The sequence below is a fragment of the Coregonus clupeaformis genome, unplaced genomic scaffold (genome assembly GCF_020615455.1).
Source record: "Coregonus clupeaformis isolate EN_2021a unplaced genomic scaffold, ASM2061545v1 scaf3279, whole genome shotgun sequence".
Classification (NCBI taxonomy): domain Eukaryota; kingdom Metazoa; phylum Chordata; class Actinopteri; order Salmoniformes; family Salmonidae; genus Coregonus; species Coregonus clupeaformis.
In genome coordinates, this window is record NW_025536733.1 from 21,150 (window position 1) to 39,673 (window position 18,524).

Sequence of the window (18,524 nt, forward strand, 5' to 3'; positions counted from 1 at the left end):
CTTAACAATATTCAACAACTGAGACATAAACTTAACAAGTTCCACAGACATGTGACTAACAGAAATGGAATAATGTGTCCCTGAACAAAGGAGGGGTCAAAATCAAGTAACAGTCAGTATCTGGTGTGGTCACCAGCTACATGAAGTACTGCAGTGCATCTCCTCCTCATGGACTGAACCAGATTTGCCAGTTCTTGCTGTGAAATGTTCCCCACTCTTCCACCAAGGCACCTGCAAGTTCCCGGACATTTCTGGGAGGAATGGCCCTAGCCCTCACCCTCCGATCCAACAGGTCCCAGACATGCTCAATTGGATTGAGATCCGGGCTCTTCTCTGGCCATGGCAGAACACTGACATTCCTGTCTTGCAGGAAATCACGCACAGAACGACCAGTATGGCTGGTGGCATTGTCATGCTGGAGGGTCATGTCAGGATGAGCCTGCAGGAAGGGTACCACATGAGGGAGGAGGATGTCTTCCCTGTAACGCACAGCATTGAGATTGCCTGCAATGACAACAAGCTCAGTCCGATCATGCTGTGACACACCGCTCCAGAGCATGACGGACGGACCCTTCACCTCCAAACCGATCCCGTTCCAGAATACAGGCCTCGGTGTAACGCTCATTCCTTCGACGATAAACGTGAATCCAACCATCCCCCCTGGTGAGACAAAACCGCGACTCGTCAGTGAAGAGCACTTTTTGCCGGTGATGTCAGGTGAGGACCTGCCTTACAACAGGCCTACAAGCCCTCAGTCCAGCCTCTCTCAGCCTATTGCGGACAGTCTGAGCACTGATGGAGGGATTGTGCGTTCCTGGTGTAACTCGGGCAGTTGTTGTTGCAATCCTGTACCTGTCCCGCAGGTGTGATGTTCGGATGTACCGATCCTGTGCAGGTGTTGTTACACGATCAGCTGTCCGTCCTGTCTCCCTGTAGCGCTGTCTTAGGCGTCTCACAGTACGGACATTGCAATTTATTGCCCTGGCCACATCTGCAGTCCTCATGCCTTTTTGCAGCATGCCTAAGGCACGTTCACGCAGATGAGCAGGGACCCTGGGCATCTTTCTTTTGGTGTTTTTCAGTAGTCAGTAGAAAGGCCTCTTTTAGTGTCCTAAGTTTTCATAACTGTGACCTTAATTGCCTACCGTCTGTAAGCTGTTAGTGTCTTAACGACCGTTCCACAGCTGCATGTTCATTAATTGTTTATGGTTCATTGAACAAGCATGGGGAAACAGTGTTTAAACACTTTACAATGAAGATCTGTGAAGTTATTAAAGGGACATTTCTTTTTTTGCTGAGTTTAGTAGCCATATCTAGGAAAACCAAAGTTCCAAAGGCTGGGCCTAAGATAGTGTATAAGAGGTCATACAATAAGTTTTGTAGTGATTCCTATGTTGAAGATGTAAAGAATATATGTTGGTCTGTGGTGTGTAATGAGGAGCAACCAGACGCTGCACTTGATGCATTTATGACATTTCTTATTCCAGTTACTAATAAGCATGCACACATTAAGAAAATGACTGTAAAAAAATGGTTCATCCCCTTGGATTGATGAGGAATTTAAAATTGTATGGTTGAGAGGGATGAGGCAAAAGGTATGGCAAATAAGTCTGGCAGCACAACCGATTGGCAAACGTACTGCAAATTGAGAAATCATGTGACTAAACTAAATAAAAATAATAAGAAGAAACAAAAATACATGATATAAAGAATTATAGTAAAAAGCTTCGGAGCACCTTAAATGAAATTCTGGGCAAAAAGGCAAACTTGGCTCTATCATTCATTGAATCAGTTGGCTAATTCATCACAAAACCCACTGATATTGCCAACTACTTTAATGATTTTTTCATTGGCAAGATTAGCAAACTTAGGCATGACATGCCAGCAACAAACGCCGACACTACACATTCAAGTATATCTGACCAAATTATGAAAGACAAGCATTGTAATTTTGAATTCCGTAAAGTGAGTGTGGAAGAGGTGAAAAAATGATTGTTGTCTATCAGCAATGACAAGCCACCAGGGTCTGAGAACTTGGATGGAAAATTACTGAGGATAATAGCGGACGATATTGCCACTCCTATTTGCCATATCTTAAATTTAAGCCTACTAGAAAGTGTGTGCCTTCAGGCCTGGAGGGAAGCAAAAATAATTTCCCTACCTATATAATAGTAAAGCCCCCTTTACTGGCTCAAATAACCAACCAATCAGCCTGTTACCAACCCTTACTAAACGTTTTATCGATCATAGTCTGCTGCTGTAAAAATGTATTATTGCTTTACACCCCCTGCTATATTGTGGATAAAGAGTTACCTGTCTAACAGAACACAGAAGCCTCTCCAACATAATCCAGGTAGAATCAGGAATTCCCCAGGGCAGCTGTCTAGGCCCCTTACTTTTTCAATCATTACTAACGACATGCCACTGGCTTTGAGTAAAGCCAGTGTGTCTATGTATGCGGATGACTCAACACTATACACGTCAGCTACTATAGCGACTGAAATGACTGCAACACTTAACAAAGAGCTGCAGTTAGTTTCAGAATGGGTGGCAAGGAATAAGTTAGTCCTAAATAGTTCAAAAACTAAAAGCATTGTACTTGGGACAAATCATTCACTAAACCCTAAACCTCAACTAAATCTTGTAATGAATAATGTGGAAATTGAGCAAATTGAGGTGACTAAACTGCTTGGAGTAACCTTGGATTGTAAATGGTCATGGTCAAAACATATTGATACAACAGTAGCTAAGATGGGGAGAAGTCTGTCCATAATAATGCGCTGCTCTACCTTTTTAACAACACTATCAACAAGACAGGTCCTACAGGCCCTAGTTTTGTCGCACCTGGACTACTGTTAAGTCTTGTGGAAACTTAGGAAAATTACAATTGGCTCAGAACAGGGCAGCACGGCCGGCCCTTAGAAAGTACACGGGGAACTAACATTAATGATATGCACGTCAATCTCTCATGGCTCAAAGTGGAAGAGAGATTGACTTCATCACTACTTGTTTTTGTAAGAAGTGTTGACAAGCTGAATGTACAGAGCTGTCTGTTTTAAACTACTAGCGCACAGCTCGGACACCCATGCATACCCCACAAGACATGCCACCAGAAGTCTCTAAACAATCCCCAAGTCCAGAACAGACTATGACAAGACATACCACCAGAGGTCTCTTCACAATCCCCAAGTCCAGAACAGACTGACAAGACATACCACCAGAGGTCTCTTCACAATCCCCAAGTCCAGAACAGACTATGGGAGGCGCAGAGTACTACATAGAGCCATGACTACATGGAACTCTATTCCACATCCAGGTAACTGATGCAAGCAGTAGAATCAGATTTTAAAAAATACAGGTAAAAATACACCTTATGGAACAGCAGGGACTGTGAAGAGACACACACACAGGTACAGACACACATACAAGCGCTAGCACACGCCTTCTACACTCACTCACATGTAATGTAAGTGCCTTAATGTGTTTGGACAATGTGGTTGGCAATGTACTGATGTATATAGTGCACAGTTGAATCAATATGAATCATATTTGTTGTCTGCAGTTGTCTTGATGTCCTTTGTATTCTTGATGATATGTTTTTATGTACACAGGCAACATTTCACCGTGGGGATAATAAAGTCATTATCTTATCTTGTGTAGAAAGAAAGTATTGGCTGTAGAGGTAAGACAAAAAAACGTATTTGCTAATTTTGAAATTATCTGTCTTACTTGTTTCCTAGAATAAACAACGTAGTGAATAACTGCGTTACCCACTCCAGTCAGCAGATGGCGATGTGAGTCTTTAAGGTGATTCTTCATGCGTGACGTGTAATCTAGTGGACTGGACGGCTGTCGGCTACTGATTCAGCCACATCCGTAGCTTGCTAGCCAACATAAAACCAACACATTGAAGCTCGTTTGACCATTTTGTGTATATTAAACTATGTTTTAAACAATTATTTTTACGTATCTACTAGTTAAGTTAATTTGCTTGTTCAATTTACTAATTTGTTAAGATTGATTTGATACTGAGCCTAGCACTAGGCTAGTCGCTAATGCTAACTAGCTAGCTAACTAGCTTACATCCCTGACCATGAGCTCACTAAACTACTCCTCCCCTGCTAAAGAAGAGGAGGTCTGCTGTATGGAGAAATAAGCTCTGGGGCTGAACATTGTCGTAAAAGAAGAAGAGGAGAATATTACAGTGACAGGAGAGGAAGAAGCTTTCAGAACGATAAAGGAGGAAGAGGATGGTATTACATTGAAAGAAGAGGAGGATGTTAAGGTGAAAGAAGAGAAAGAACATTTTAGAGTGAAAGAGGAAGAGGGGAGAGAGCCTGTCATAGTGGAAGAAGAGGAGGTAGAAGCTTTCAGAATGAAAAAGGAGGAAGAGGAGGCTATCACATTTAAAGATGAAGAGGTTATAGTGAAAGAAGAGGATGAACCTTTTAAAGAGGAAGAGGAGGCTATCTCAATAAAAGAGAAGGAGGAAGACGTTTTGGGAGTGAAAAAGGAGGAGGAAGGAGAGGAAGAGGAGACTGAAGATCTGATTAACACCAGTGAGTATTGTCTTAAAAACAAGGGCACAGACTTTCTACACATGAATAGGTTGTTCAGTACTGTAGGAATTGTTAAAGGGGCAATCTGCGATTGGTACATGGACATTTACATTAATAATATAAAAGCCTAGCTCTTCGAAAACCCTTCTCTGTATGTAAGGTTTTCAGCCATTACATTCTCCCACATTTGGCTCCATGTAAACTACAATTCTAACGCTGTGTTCTGACGGTTTTAGAAACATATGCCCCTTATAGTTCATATCAGCGACAAAGAATCTTTCAAATTAAAAAGATAGATTTACTGTAGCAGTTTTGCACAGATCCAAACACTGTGTGTGCCTCCAGTTGACGAACTAAACCTCCTCCCCAGTTAGCTTACACACAGGTGTTCGGAGCATGCTAAATAATCAAATCATATCAAGCCTTATTTATACAGCACATTTCAGACATAGAGTGCAATACAATGTCCTTCTCAGGAAAAAACTAATAAAAACAATGAGAATAAAACTGAAATATTTACTACACAACACATAAGAGGATAAAAAACTAAAAATAACAACAAAAACTGAACGGCTAAAAAGCACCCTAAGGAAAAGCACCGCTAAAAATATGTTTTAAAATCTCTTTTAAATATGACCATAGTTTCAGCCCCCCTCAGGTTCTCTGGCTATTCCAGAGGCCGGGGGCATAATAACTAAAGGCTGCCTCTCCATGCCTCTTGGTCCTGGGCTTTGAGGTAGTTTAAAGGACAGTGCCAGAGGACCTGAGGGACCTTCTCGGTATATAACTTAAAAGTCTGACATGTATTGGGGTGCACAATCGTGGATTGATTTAAAAACCAATAGAAGGAATTCTAAAACTCACAGGCAGCCAGTGAAGAGACCTTAAAACCCGGTGTAGTGTGTGCTCTCCGTCTGGTCTTGGTCAGTACCCGTGCTGCCAGCATTCTGTATGTTTTGCAGTTGACCAATGGCTTTCTTGGGTAGACCAGACAGGAGAGCATTACAGTAGTCAAGCCTGCTTGTAATAAAAGCATGGATGAGTCTCTCTGTATCTGCCTGAGAGAGAAACGGCCGCACCTTGGCAATGTTCCTCAGGTGGTAAAAAGCCATGTTGGTCACATCCCTAATGTCTGATTCAAAATTGAGTTCAGAATCTAAAATAACACCTGGGTTTTTTTACCTGGTGTTTTATCTTTATTGCCCGTGAATTAAAATGTGCGGCCAGATTCTCTCTGTGTGCTTTGGCTCCAACAATAAGTACCTCGGTCTTGTCTTGATTTAGCTGGAGGAAGTTGTGAGCCATCCAAGTATTTAAATCACTAATACAGTCTAATAACTTATCCGTTGAGCTAAAAAAATCCTCTGGTCACACAGAAATGTAAAGTTGTGTATCGTCTGCGTAGCAGTGAAAAATCAATGCTGTGCTTTCTATTAACGCTGCCAGGGGGTAACATATATATATATAAAAAATAGCTGATTAGCACAGGTGGCGGCATATGTCTTCTGTAAACAAGCGCTGTAACATGGAGATATGAACACTAACCCTATAAAGGTGGGTAGTCATTTACTGTTTAAAAAATAAAATAAAAGTATTTCTCGCTGATATGAAAGCTACGTTCCTTATGTTTCCAAAAACAGTACTGCAAGGGATGCGTGTTAATGTGTAGAGCATCGGGGCTCTTAACAACACTCCCCCGGTCAGAATATATATATTAATAAAAGGTAATGTATAGAGCATCGGGGCTCTTAACAACACTCCCCCGGTCAGAATATATATATTTAATAAAAGGTTAATTACTACACCCCTTTTATTATTCAGGGTAGCCCAATGGAGACCAGTGTCTCATATGGAATGGTGCCCTGAGGACAAAGAAAAATCCATCAATACAACAACAACAAAAAGATAACTACAAGACCGCTATAAATGCATTATATATTACAACAAGTTATAATAATCAATTGAAACCATCGCACACCAGTGAATTCATTTAACATTTTAAACTAACCTATCGGCACCAGGGATTCCCGGGTGGAATTTGTTTTGTAAGGTATTCCATAACTGTGGTGCGTTAAAACTAAAGGCAGATTTACCAAACTTTGTGGAGACAAGCGGGACCTCAAGAGTTAAACAACCCTGCGAAGGGGTTTGGTATCTCATGTTGTTATATTTCAACAGGGAAGTGAGGTATGTTGGAAGCTTGTGGAGCAGAGCTTTGTAAACAAGAAGGGAGTAATGAATTGATGGACGGGACTTTAGTGACGTCCAGCTGACCTTCTGATGCAGTGATGAGTATTACAACTGTCACCTGTAATAAAGCGAAGGGCGCTAAGGTAGACACCATCCAATGGTTTAAGAGTAGTGGCTGCTGCATTCTGGTAAATGGTGTCACCATAGTCAAGAATGTCAGGAAAGTTGTAATCTGCTTCCTGCTGTTGGTGGAGAGGCAAGATCATCTACTTCCTGCTGTTGGTGGAGAGACAAGATAATCTACTTCCTGCTGTTCGTGGAGAGCCAAGATAATCTGCTGTTGGTGGAGAGGCAAGATCATCTACTTCCTGCTGTTGGTGGAGAGCCAAGATAATCTGCTTCCTGCTGTTGGTGGAGAGCCAAGATATTCTGCTTCCTGCTGTTGGTGGAGAGCCAAGATAATATGCTGTTGGTGGAGAGGCAAGATAATCTACTTCCTGCTGTTGGTGGAGAGACAAGATAATCTACTTCCTGCTGTTCGTGAAGAGCCAAGATAATATGCTGTTGGTGGAGAGGCAAGATAATCTACTTCCTGCTGTTGGTGGCGAGACAAGATAATCTACTTCCTGCTGTTGGTGGAGAGGCAGATCTACTTCAAAAAGAAGCCTACTTTACATTTCTAACTAGCTCATCAGTATGTTTTTGTAAAATCTAGATCTTTATCAATCCAAACGCCCAGATACTTAGTCGGGAACCTGCTCGATGAGAGAACCATCCAATGAGTGAATATGTAGCCCATCTGAGACATTTTTATGTGAATTAGAGAAAAACATATTTACTTTTGCCTGCATTAAGTACACGTTTTAAATCAACAAGGGCTTTCTGTAATCAGATCTCAGCTCTAACATACTGAAGCTTGGTCAACAGTTGGTGCAATGGCATACACAACCATATCTTCGAAGAAAAACGTTTTTGTTTCCCGCCGTTTCAATTGAAGGGTGTTGCGCTTGTTGTGCGGTTATTATGAGTGAGACAACATCGAATGTTGACGTCGTTTTCCATACAAAGCGTTCCATTACAAAGGGAAGCCGGTTTTTGGTCGCTTTCTCATTTTAAAACATGACACAATAACACCTCGATAACTCTTTAACATCTCAAATGGCGAGACTACTACCACATGGACAGACTTCATCAGTGTGTTTGTGTGGGGATCATGCTGTCTATTTAGTCAGGCCCACATTATTCTGACATGTTTTACAATGTTAATTATGTGAACGTTAATGCATAATGCCATTGACTAGGCAAATAAATAGATACATAGATTTTTGTTCTCCTACAGGCTATTACAACAATTAAACATAACATGTAGGTCCTTAAATTACAATTAAATCCTTGAATTTGACTTGCCAATGTCTGTATGAACCCTGTATAGGCTACTTGCTCAGCCTGTAAATGAAAGATAAAATCATCTGCTATTGAAATGTTGCACGCATCATTCACTTTCCTGTCAGATCTTGTCGGACAGTTTTACATTTTTTATTCAGGCCAGTAAATTACAGTTGGTGCTGGCCCAGTCTGCCACTGGCAAATATACCTGAATGTTGAGCAAATGTACCTGAATGTTGAGCAAATGTACCTGAATGTTGAGCAAATGTACCTGAATGTTGAGCAAATGTACCTGAATGTTGAGCAAATGTACCTGAATGTTGAGCAAATGTACCTGAATGTTGAGCAAATATACCTGAATGTTGAGCAAATATACCTGAATGTTGAGCCCTGTGTCCCTGAATGTTGAGCCCTGTGTCCCTGAATGTTGAGCCCTGTGTCCCTGAATGTTGAGCCCTGTGTACCTGAATGTTGAGCCCTGTGTACCTGAATGTTGAGCAAATGTACCTGAATGTTGAGCAAATGTCCCTGAATTTTGAGCCCTGTGTCCCTGAATGTTGAGCCCTGTGTCCCTGAATGTTGAGCCCTGTGTACCTGAATGTTGAGCCCTGTGTCCCTGAATGTTGAGCCCTGTGTACCTGAATGTTGAGCCCTGTGTACCTGAATGTTGAGCAAATGTACCTGAATGTTGAGCAAATGTCCCTGAATTTTGAGCCCTGTGTCCCTGAATGTTGAGCCCTGTGTACCTGAATGTTGAGCCCTGTGTCCCTGAATGTTGAGCCCTGTGTCCCTGAATGTTGAGCCCTGTGTCCCTGAATGTTGAGCCCTGTGTACCTGAATGTTGAGCCCTGTGTCCCTGAATGTTGAGCCCTGTGTCCCTGAATGTTGAGCCCTGTGTCCCTGAATGTTGAGCCCTGTGTCCCTGAATGTTGAGCCCTGTGTCCCTGAATGTTGAGCCCTGTGTCCCTGAATGTTGAGCCCTGTGTCCCTGAATGTTGAGCCCTGTGTACCTGAATGTTGAGCCCTGTGTCCCTGAATGTTGAGCCCCGTGTACCTGAATGTTGAGCCCTGTGTCCCTGAATGTTGAGCCCTGTGTCCCTGAATGTTGAGCCCTGTGTCCCTGAATGTTGAGCCCTGTGTCCCTGAATGTTGAGCCCTGTGTCCCTGAATGTTGAGCCCTGTGTCCCTGAATGTTGAGCCCTGTGTCCCTGAATGTTGAGCCCTGTGTACCTGAATGTTGAGCCCTGTGTCCCTGAATGTTGAGCCCTGTGTACCTGAATGTTGAGCCCTGTGTACCTGAATGTTGAGCCCTGTGTCCCTGAATGTTGAGCCCTGTGTCCCTGAATGTTGAGCCATGTGTACCTGAATGTTGAGCCCTGTGTACCTGAATGTTGAGCCCTGTGTCCCTGAATGTTGAGCCCTGTGTACCTGAATGTTGAGCCCCTGTGTCCCTGAATGTTGAGCCCTGTGTACCTGAATGTTGAGCCCTGTGTACCTGGAATGTTGAGCCCTGTGTACCTGAATGTTGAGCCCTGTGTCCCTGAATGTTGAGCCCTGTGTACCTGAATGTTGAGCCCTGTGTCCCTGAATGTTGAGCCCTGTGTCCCTGAATGTTGAGCCCTGTGTACCTGAATGTTGAGCCCTGTGTACCTGAATGTTGAGCCCTGTGTGTGCGTTATGCATAGGGCCTATATGTCTACCACTTTGTGTCGCCGTTAGCGACGCTAATGTCTTCGGGGAGACGGAAAGGCAATTAAAAGGTAACTACAAAGTAGGCTATGACTACCTGGCAGAATCGGGATTATTTGCGTCAATTCCGTGGCCATTTTGTTTTGAAAACTCCCATCACAACTACGCTACAGAAACACTGCTAGACAAACACGACTGTCTGGCTGGTGGCACTTGAATTTAAAGGTAACTACACACAAAACGGTTGTGGACTTAGAACATCCAATTTAGTTGTTTTTCTTTTTTTAAAGTGTGATTTTGAAAAAAGCAAAAACCTGGAAAAGAATCAGTCCTTCTCCCCGCATTATTTTCTTTGCTGCTACAGTACATCTATCCAAATAAATGGAAGAACACAATGTAATGCTAGTTTAAAAGATGGCTAGTCATTATTAGCCTGGTTCTATTATGGGAAACAGGCCAGGCCATTATTAATTATTAAAAAAATTATCCCAAAAATTACTGTGACCAAATCATGTGCTACTTCATTGAGGGAAAATGTATTTACTATCACTGTTGTGGTTGTCTCACCTAGCTGCCTTAAGATGGATGCACTAACTGCAAGTTGCTCTGGATAGTGACCGTACTATTCCCTTAAAGCCACACACTAAAATACATGGGCAATGCAAATGTAAACAATAAAGCAAATGCATCACATGCAAAGAGCACTTGACTGTAAGTCTCTCTGGATAAGAGGGTCTGCTAAATGACTCAAATAGAAATGTATGTGGAGATTTCATTCAGGTCTCCCTGTTTAACCACTCTGTTTGTCTTTGGCAGAAGAGAGACCAGACTCAGAGGAACCAGAGACATCTGAACCAGCGAGACGACACCACTGTTCCCAGTGTGGGAAGAGTTTTACCCATTTAGGGAACCTAAAAATGCATTAGAGACGACACACAGGAGATAAGCCTTACCAATGCTCCCAGTGTGGAAAGAGATTTATCGAGTCAACACAACTGAAAGTTCATAAGAGAATACACACAGGGGAAAAACCATTCCAATGCTCTCAGTGTGGAAAGAGTTTTACCCATTTAGGCAACCTAAAAATGCATGAGAGACGACACACAGGAGATAAGCCTTACCAATGCTCCCAGTGTGGAAAGAGATTTATCGAGTCAACACAACTGAAAGTTCATAAGAGAATACACACAGGGGAAAAACCATTCCAATGCTCTCAGTGTGGAAAGAGTTTTACCCATTTAGGCAACCCTAAAAATGCATGAGAGGCGACACACAGGAGATAAGCCTTACCAATGCTCCCAGTGTGGAAAGAGATTTATCGAGTCAACACAACTGAAAGTTCATAAGAGAATACACACAGGGGAAAAACCATTCCAATGCTCTCAGTGTGGAAATACATTTTCCCGATCAGGGGACCTGAAATCACATGAGAGAATACACACAGGGGAAAAGCCTTACCACTGTTCCCATTGTGAAAAGAGTTTCAGCTGGTCAGGGCAAATGAAAGAGCATGAGAGAACACACACAGGAGAAAAGCCTTTCCAATGCTCGCAGTGTGGAAAGGATTTTACCCAGTTGCGGAGCCTGAAAACGCATGAGATGACTCACACAGGAGATAAGCCTTTCAAATGCTCTCAGTGTGGAAAGAGTTTTACCCGGTTAGGGAACCTGAGAACACATGAGAGAATACACACAGGAGAGAAGCCTTTCCAATGCTCTCAATGTGGAAAGAGTTTTACCCGGTTAGGGTACCTGAAAACACATGTGGTGACACACAAAGGAGGGTAGCCTCACCTCTGCTCCCAGTGTGGAAAGAGTTTTACCCAATTAAGGGTCCTGAAAGTGCATGAGAGAATACATACTCTTCATGTCACTCTACTCATTGTGGAGAGACATTTTCAGAGGACCTGAAATCACATGAGAGAAAAGAGAGGCTGTTTTCTGACATGGTTTTGACTGAGAATGTGTTTTTGTCATGAAATCTAATTGTATGTATTAAATCATACTCACAAATATGGCCTACATTTGATTTGATTTTTTCATCTCCAGACATGGTCATATCTAAAATCAGATTTAACCAAATGAAAGGTGTATTTGGTTTTGATTATAAACTTGGATTGATTGGATATAAACTATTAGCTAGATGTTAATTTTATAATGTGGATATTTCCAAATGTAAATTAAACAATAACCTTCAAACCTCTTTAATTTAGTTGTATTCATTGAGTTAATTTGTGTACTAGTCATCAAGATAAAGGAGTATGAAACTGTGATTACTTGTTCTGATAACAGTTTTACATGTTAGTCATTTAGCAGACGCTCTTATCCAGGGCGACTTACAGGAGCAATAAGAGTTAAGTTCCTTGCTCAAGGACACAAAGACAGATTTATCAGCTAGTCGGCCGGGGGATTCGAACCATCGACCTTTCAGTTACTGGCCCAACACTAGACTATCTGTCACCCTAAAGTCTTCCCTTGCATCCTCCCTCCTCGACTCCCCAAAACTCATAGGAGGAGAAAATCAGATCTGAGGTGATCTTCTCCTCCAATGCGACCTGAGAAGGTGCACAGAGAGGATGCCAGAAATCAAGGAAATACCTGAGATATTCACCCTAGTAGATAGCTGTTCTACCGATGGGGAATGGAACCTCTAAAACAGTCACTATCTCAAGTCTTAGGCTTGTGAGCGTCTGCTCGGCCATGGAAACCTATTTAATGAAGCTCCCGACGAACACTTGTGCTGATGTTGCTTCCAGTGGCAGTTTGGAACTTGGTAGTGAGTGTTGCAACCGAGGAAAGCCTAAGATCACCGTGCGCAATGCCAAGCGTCGGCTGGAGTGGTGTAAAGCTCACCGCCATTGGACTCTGGAGCAGTAGAAACGCGTTCTCTGGAGTGATGAATCACGCTTCACCATCTGGCAGTCCGACGGATGAATCTGGGTTTGGCGGCTGCCAGGAGAACGCTACCTGCCCGACCTCACTAATGTTCTTGTGGCTGAATGGAGGTAAGTCCCAGCAGCAATGTTCCAACATCTAGTGGAAAGCTTTCCCAGAAGAGTGGAGGCTGTTATAGAGCAAAGGGGGACCAATTCCATATTAATACCATTGATTTTGGGAATGAGATGTTCGATGAGCAGGTGTCCACATACTTTTGGTCATGTAGTGTATGATTGTTGATTTTGAAGCCTGTTTTAAAAATGTTTTCTCGGTTGGCCTCTGTAGCAAAACATCAGTGTTCTTAAACTATCCCTTAAAAACTCTGGATGTCCTCATGTCATTGTATGTTTTTAAACTGTGGGGTTAGGCGGGCCTGAAATGTTACTTGGATTGACCTGAGATTGTGACTGTTTTAGAGGTTCCATTCCCTATCGGTAGAACGGCTATCTACTAGGGTGAATATCTCAGGTCTTTCCTTGATTTCTGTCCTCTCTGTGCACCTCTCTCAGGTCTCATTGGAGGAGATCATCACCCTCAGAACTCTCCTCCAATGAGGATGCGAGGAATCGAGGAAAGACTTTAGTGCGGCAGGTAACCTGGCGTTGGGCCAGTAACCGAAAAGGTTGATGGTTCAATCCCCGGCCGACTAGCTGATAAATCTGTCTTTGTGCCCTTGAGCAAGGAACTGAACTCTAATTGCTTCTGTAAGTCGCCCTGGGATAGAGAGCGTCCTAATGATTAACATGTAAAACTGTTATCAGAACAAGTAATCACAGTTTCATACTCCTTTATCTTGATGACTAGTACACAAATTAACTTAATGAAATACAACTAAATTAAAGAGGTTTGAAGGTTAGAATCAAGAAATGCAAATTATAATAATCTATTTGTTCATTTACATTTTGAAATATCCACATTATATAGAATGAACATTAGCTAAGAGTTTATAACCAATCAATCAAAGTTTATAATCAAAACACATTTAATTTGATTAAATCTGATGTTCGATTTGACCATGCCTCAAGATAAAGACAGACAAAAAATGTAGCCATATTTGTGAGTATGATTTAATATGCAGTACCAGTCAAAGGTTGGACACACCTACTCATTCAAGGGTTTTTATTTATTTGTACTATTTTCTACATTGTAGAATAATAGTGAAGACATCATAATTATGAAATAACACAACCAAGAAAGTGTTTAACAAATCAAAATATATTTCAGTCAAAAATGTCAGAACACAGCCTCTTTTCTCTCATATGATTTCAGGTCCTCTGACAAATGAGTAGTGACATGAAGAGTATGTATTCTGCTCTTTCAGGACCCTTAATTGGGTAAAACTTTCCACACTGGGAGCAGAGGTGAGGCTACCCTCCTTTGTGTGTCACCTCGTGTTTTCAGGTACCCTAACCGGGTAAAACCCTTTCCACACTGAGATCATTGGAAAGGCTTTTCTCTTGTGTGTGTTCTCTCATGACTTTTCAGGCTCCTTAATTGAGCAAAACACTTTGCACACTGAGAGCATTGAAAAAGCTTCTCTCCTGTGTGTGTTCTCTCATGCTCTTTCAGTTGCCCTGACCAGCTGAAACTCTTTTCACAATGGGAACAGTGGTAAGGCTTTTCCCCTGTGTGTATTCGCTCATGTGATGTCAGGTCCCCTGATCGGGAAAATGTATTTCCACACTGAGAGCATTGGAATGGTTTTTCCCCTGTGTGTATTCTTTTATGTAGTTTAAGGGTGCCTAACCGTGCAAAACTCTTTTCACAATGTGAGCAGTGGTAAGGCTTATCTCCTGTGTGTCTTTTCTCATGCGATTTTAGGTTCCCAAATCGGGTAAAACTCTTTCCACACTGAGAGCAGTTGTAAGGCTTCTCCCCTGTGTGTGTTCTCTTATGGTTTTGAAGGCTCCCTAAATGGGTAAAACTCTTTCCACACTGAGAGCAGTTGTAAGGCTTCTCCCCTGTGTGTGTTCTCTTATGGTTTTGAAGGCTCCCTAAATGGGTAAAACTCTTTCCACACTGAGAGCAGTTGTAAGGCTTCTCCCCTGTGTGTGTTCTCTTATGGTTTTGAAGGCTCCCTAACTGGGTAAAACTCTTTCCACACTGAGAGCAGTTGTAAGGCTTCTCCCCTGTGTGTGTTCTCTTATGGTTTTGAAGGTTCCCTAACTGGATAAATCTCTTTCCACACTGGGAGCATTGGAAAGGCTTCTCCCCTGTGTGTGTTCTCTTATGGTTTTGAAGGTGCCCTAACTGGGTAAAACTCTTTCCACACTGAGAGCAGTTGTAAGGCTTCTCCCCTGTGTGTGTTCTCTTATGGTTTTGAAGGTACCCTAAATGGGTAAAACTCTTTCCACACTGGGAACAGTGGTGTCGTCTCGCTGGTTCAGACGTCTCTGGTTCCTCTGAGTCTGGTCTCTCTTCTGCCAAAGACAAACAGAGTGGTTAAACAGGGAGACCTGAATGAAATCTCCACATCCATTTCTATTTGAGTCATTTAGCAGACCCTCTTATCCAGAGAGACTTACAGTCAAGTGCTCTTTGCATGTGATGCATTTGCTCTATTGTTTACATTTGCATTGCCCATGTATTTTAGTGTGTGGCTTTAAGGGAATAGTATGGTCACTATCCAGAGCAACATGCAGTTAGTGCATCCATCTTAAGGCAGCTAGGTGAGACAACCACAACAGTGATAGTAAAAACGTCTCAGATGGCCTACATATTCACTCATTGGATGGTTCTTTCATCGACTGGGTTCCGGCTATAAATATCCGGGCGTTTGGATTGATAAAGATCTAGATTTTACAAAAACATACTGATGAGCTAGTTAAAAAGCTCCAATGTAAAGTAGGCTTCTTTTTAGAAATAGATCTGCCTCTCCACCAACAGCAGGAAGTAGATGATCTTGTCTCGCCACGAACAGCAGGAAGTAGATTATCTTGTCTCTCCACCAACAGCAGGAAGTAGATGATCTTGTCTCTCCACCAACAGCAGGAAGCAGATTATCTTGGCTCTCCACCAACAGCAGGAAGCAGATTACAACTTCCTGCCATTCTTGACTATGGTGACACCATTTACCAGAATGCAGCAGCCACTACTCTTAAACCATTGGATGGTGTCTACCATAGCGCCCTTCGCTTTATTACAGGTGACAGTTGTAATACTCATCACTGCATCCTGTATCAGAAGGTCAGCTGGACGTCACTAAAGTCCCGTCGATCAATTCATTACTCCCTTCTTGTTTACAAAGCTCTGCTCCACAAGCTTCCAACATACCTCACTTCCCTGTTGAAATATAACAACATGAGATACCAAACCCGTTCGCAGGGTTGTTTAACTCTTGAGGTCCCGCTTGTCTCCACAAAGTTTGGTAAATCCGCCTTTAGTTTTAACGCACCACAGTTATGGAATACCTTACAAAACAAATTCCCTGGTGCCGATAGGTTAGTTTAAAATGTTAAATGAATTCACTGGTGTGATTGTTTCAATTGATTATTATAACTTGTTGTAATAACCTGATGTAATGTATTTATAGCTGTCTTGTTGTTGTTGTTGTAGTATTGATGGAAATAATGTCCTTAGGGCACTATTGTAAATGAGACACTGGTCTCAATTGGGCTACCCTGAATTAATAAAAGTTAATATTTTTTTACATTCTAGCCTTAGCATTTACTGGTAGATCATAACTTGGAACGTAACTTTCAGTTAAGGCCGAGCTGCTCCACACAACAACCTGTTTGAGAGCTGCGCGCTCTCTCTGGCCGACAGATTATCTGTATTATATATTATCATTAAAATACTCTCTCTGGCCAATAAATTATCCGTGTGTGATAAATAATCGACGAACGAACAGTTTAGGGAATCCATCTGTTTAAAATAAATTATAGATATATACAGCTCTCGGTTAGTTTCGCCCATGGCTGGCTCCGTCCGAACTACAATCCTGGCGCTGTGTTTTAAGATTTATAAATGTAAATAATCATCGCCTGCGAAGTGGTTTTCGAGACATATGGCCCTTATCTTTCATATCAGCGAGAAATAATCTTTCAAAACAAAACTCCCCAGTAAAGTAGATACTATCTTCAATAGGCACTAAAAGTAGTTAGCATCTATGAATGGGCCCCATGGACTAGGCTGACCCCATGGACTAGGCTGACCACATGGACTAGGCTGACCCCATGGACTAGGCTGACCCCATGGACTAGGCTGACCCCATGGACTAGGCTGACCCCATGGACTAGGCTGACCCCATGGACTAGGCTGACCCCATGGATAGACACTCACTACTTTTGTGCCTATTGACGGTAGTATCTTCTGATCGGGGGAGTGTTGTTAAGAGCCCCGATGCTCTACACATTAACACGCATCGCAGCGGTACTGTTTTGGAAGCATAAGGAACGTAGCTTTCATATCAGCGAGAAATACTTTATATTTATTTTTAAACAGTAAATTACTACCCACCTTTATAGGGTTAGTGTTCATATCTCCATGTTACAGCGCTTGTTTACAGAAGACATATGCCGCCACCTGTGCTAATCAGCTATTTTTATATAAATCAAATCAAATCAAATTTTATTGGCCACATGTGCCGAATACAACAGGTGCAGACATTACAGTGAAATGCTTACTTACAGCCCTTAACCAACAGTGCATTTATTTTTAATAAAAAAAGTAAAATAAAACAACAACAAAAAAAGTGTTGAGAAAAAAAGAGCAGAAGTAAAATAAAATAACAGTAGGGAGGCTATATATACAGGGGGGTACCGGTGCAGAGTCAATGTGCGGGGGGCACCGGCTAGTTGAGGTAGTTGAACTAATATGTACATGTGGGTAGATTTAAAGTGACTATGCATAAATAATTAACAGAGTAGCAGCAGAGTAAAAAGATGGGGTGGGGGGCAGTGCAAATAGTCTGGGTAGCCATGATTAGCTGTTCAGGAGTCTTATGGCTTGGGGGTAGAAGCCGTTGAGAAGTCTTTTGGACCTAGACTTGGCACTCCGGTACCGCTTGCCGTGCGGTAGCAGAGAGAACAGTCTATGACTAGGGTGGCTGGAGTCTTTGACAATTTTGAGGGCCTTCCTCTGACACCGCCTGGTATAGAGGTCCTGGGTGGCAGGAAGCTTGGCCCCAGTAATGTACTGGGCCGTACGCACTACCCTCTGTAGTGCCTTGCGGTCGGAGGCCAAGCAATTGCCATACCAGGCGGTGATGCAACCAGTCAGGATGCTCTCGATGGTGCAGCTGTATAATTTTTTGAGGATCTGAGGACCCATGCCAACTCTTTTCAGTCTCCTGAGGGGGAATAGGCTTTGTCGTGCCCTCTTCACGACTGTCTTGGTGTGTTTGGACCATGATAGTTCGTTGGTGATGTGGACACCAAGGAACTTGAAGCTCTCAACCTGTTCCACTACAGCCCTGTCGATGAGAATGGGGGCGTGCTCAGTCCTCTTTTTTTTCCCCTGTAGCCCACAATCATCTCCTTTGTCCTGGTCACGTTGAGGGACAGGTTGTTATCCTGGCACCACACGGCCAGGCCTCTGACCTCCTCCCTATAGGCTGTCTCATCGTTGTCGGTGATCAGGCCTACCACTGTTGTGTCGTCGGCAAACTTAATGATGGTGTTGGAGTCGTGCCTGGCCATGCAGTCATGGGTGAACAGGGAGTACAGGAGGGGACTGAGCACGCACCCCTGAGGGGCCCCTGTGTTGAGGATCAGTGTGTTGTTACCCCCTGGCAGCGTTATTAGGAAGCACATCATTGATTTT

At 42.7% G+C, this 18,524-nt stretch overlaps 2 protein-coding genes and 1 pseudogene across 2 annotated transcripts; 2 read left to right on the plus strand and 1 right to left on the minus strand.

The window, feature by feature from the left end:
* The first annotated feature begins 4,121 nt into the window (after window positions 1-4,121).
* On the plus strand, window positions 4,122-10,846 carry LOC123489771 (zinc finger protein 771-like). Its single transcript, XM_045220170.1, has 2 exons — window positions 4,122-4,559; window positions 10,641-10,846. Exons 1-2 carry the CDS (start codon window positions 4,376-4,378, stop codon window positions 10,748-10,750), a joined length of 294 nt encoding a protein of 97 aa, XP_045076105.1. The 5' UTR covers window positions 4,122-4,375; the 3' UTR covers window positions 10,751-10,846.
* LOC123489773 lies at window positions 10,760-11,779 on the plus strand (annotated as a pseudogene).
* A 2,184-nt stretch (window positions 11,780-13,963) lies between these two features.
* LOC123489774 (zinc finger protein 135-like) lies at window positions 13,964-15,062 on the minus strand (the record flags this gene model as incomplete). Its single annotated transcript, XM_045220172.1, has 1 exon — window positions 13,964-15,062. A coding segment is annotated over one exon (864 nt), but the record flags the coding sequence as incomplete, so codon positions are not given.
* Between the last annotated feature and the right edge of the window lie 3,462 nt (window positions 15,063-18,524).

Coding starts and splice junctions, on each gene's coding strand:
- LOC123489771 (XM_045220170.1), top strand. CDS start 4,376: ATGAAAAAGGAGGAAGAGGAGGCTATCACATTTAAAGATGAAGAGGTT. Junction 4,560..10,640: donor TGAAGATCTGATTAACACCA/GTGAGTATTGTC, acceptor TGTCTTTGGCAG/AAGAGAGACCAGACTCAGAG.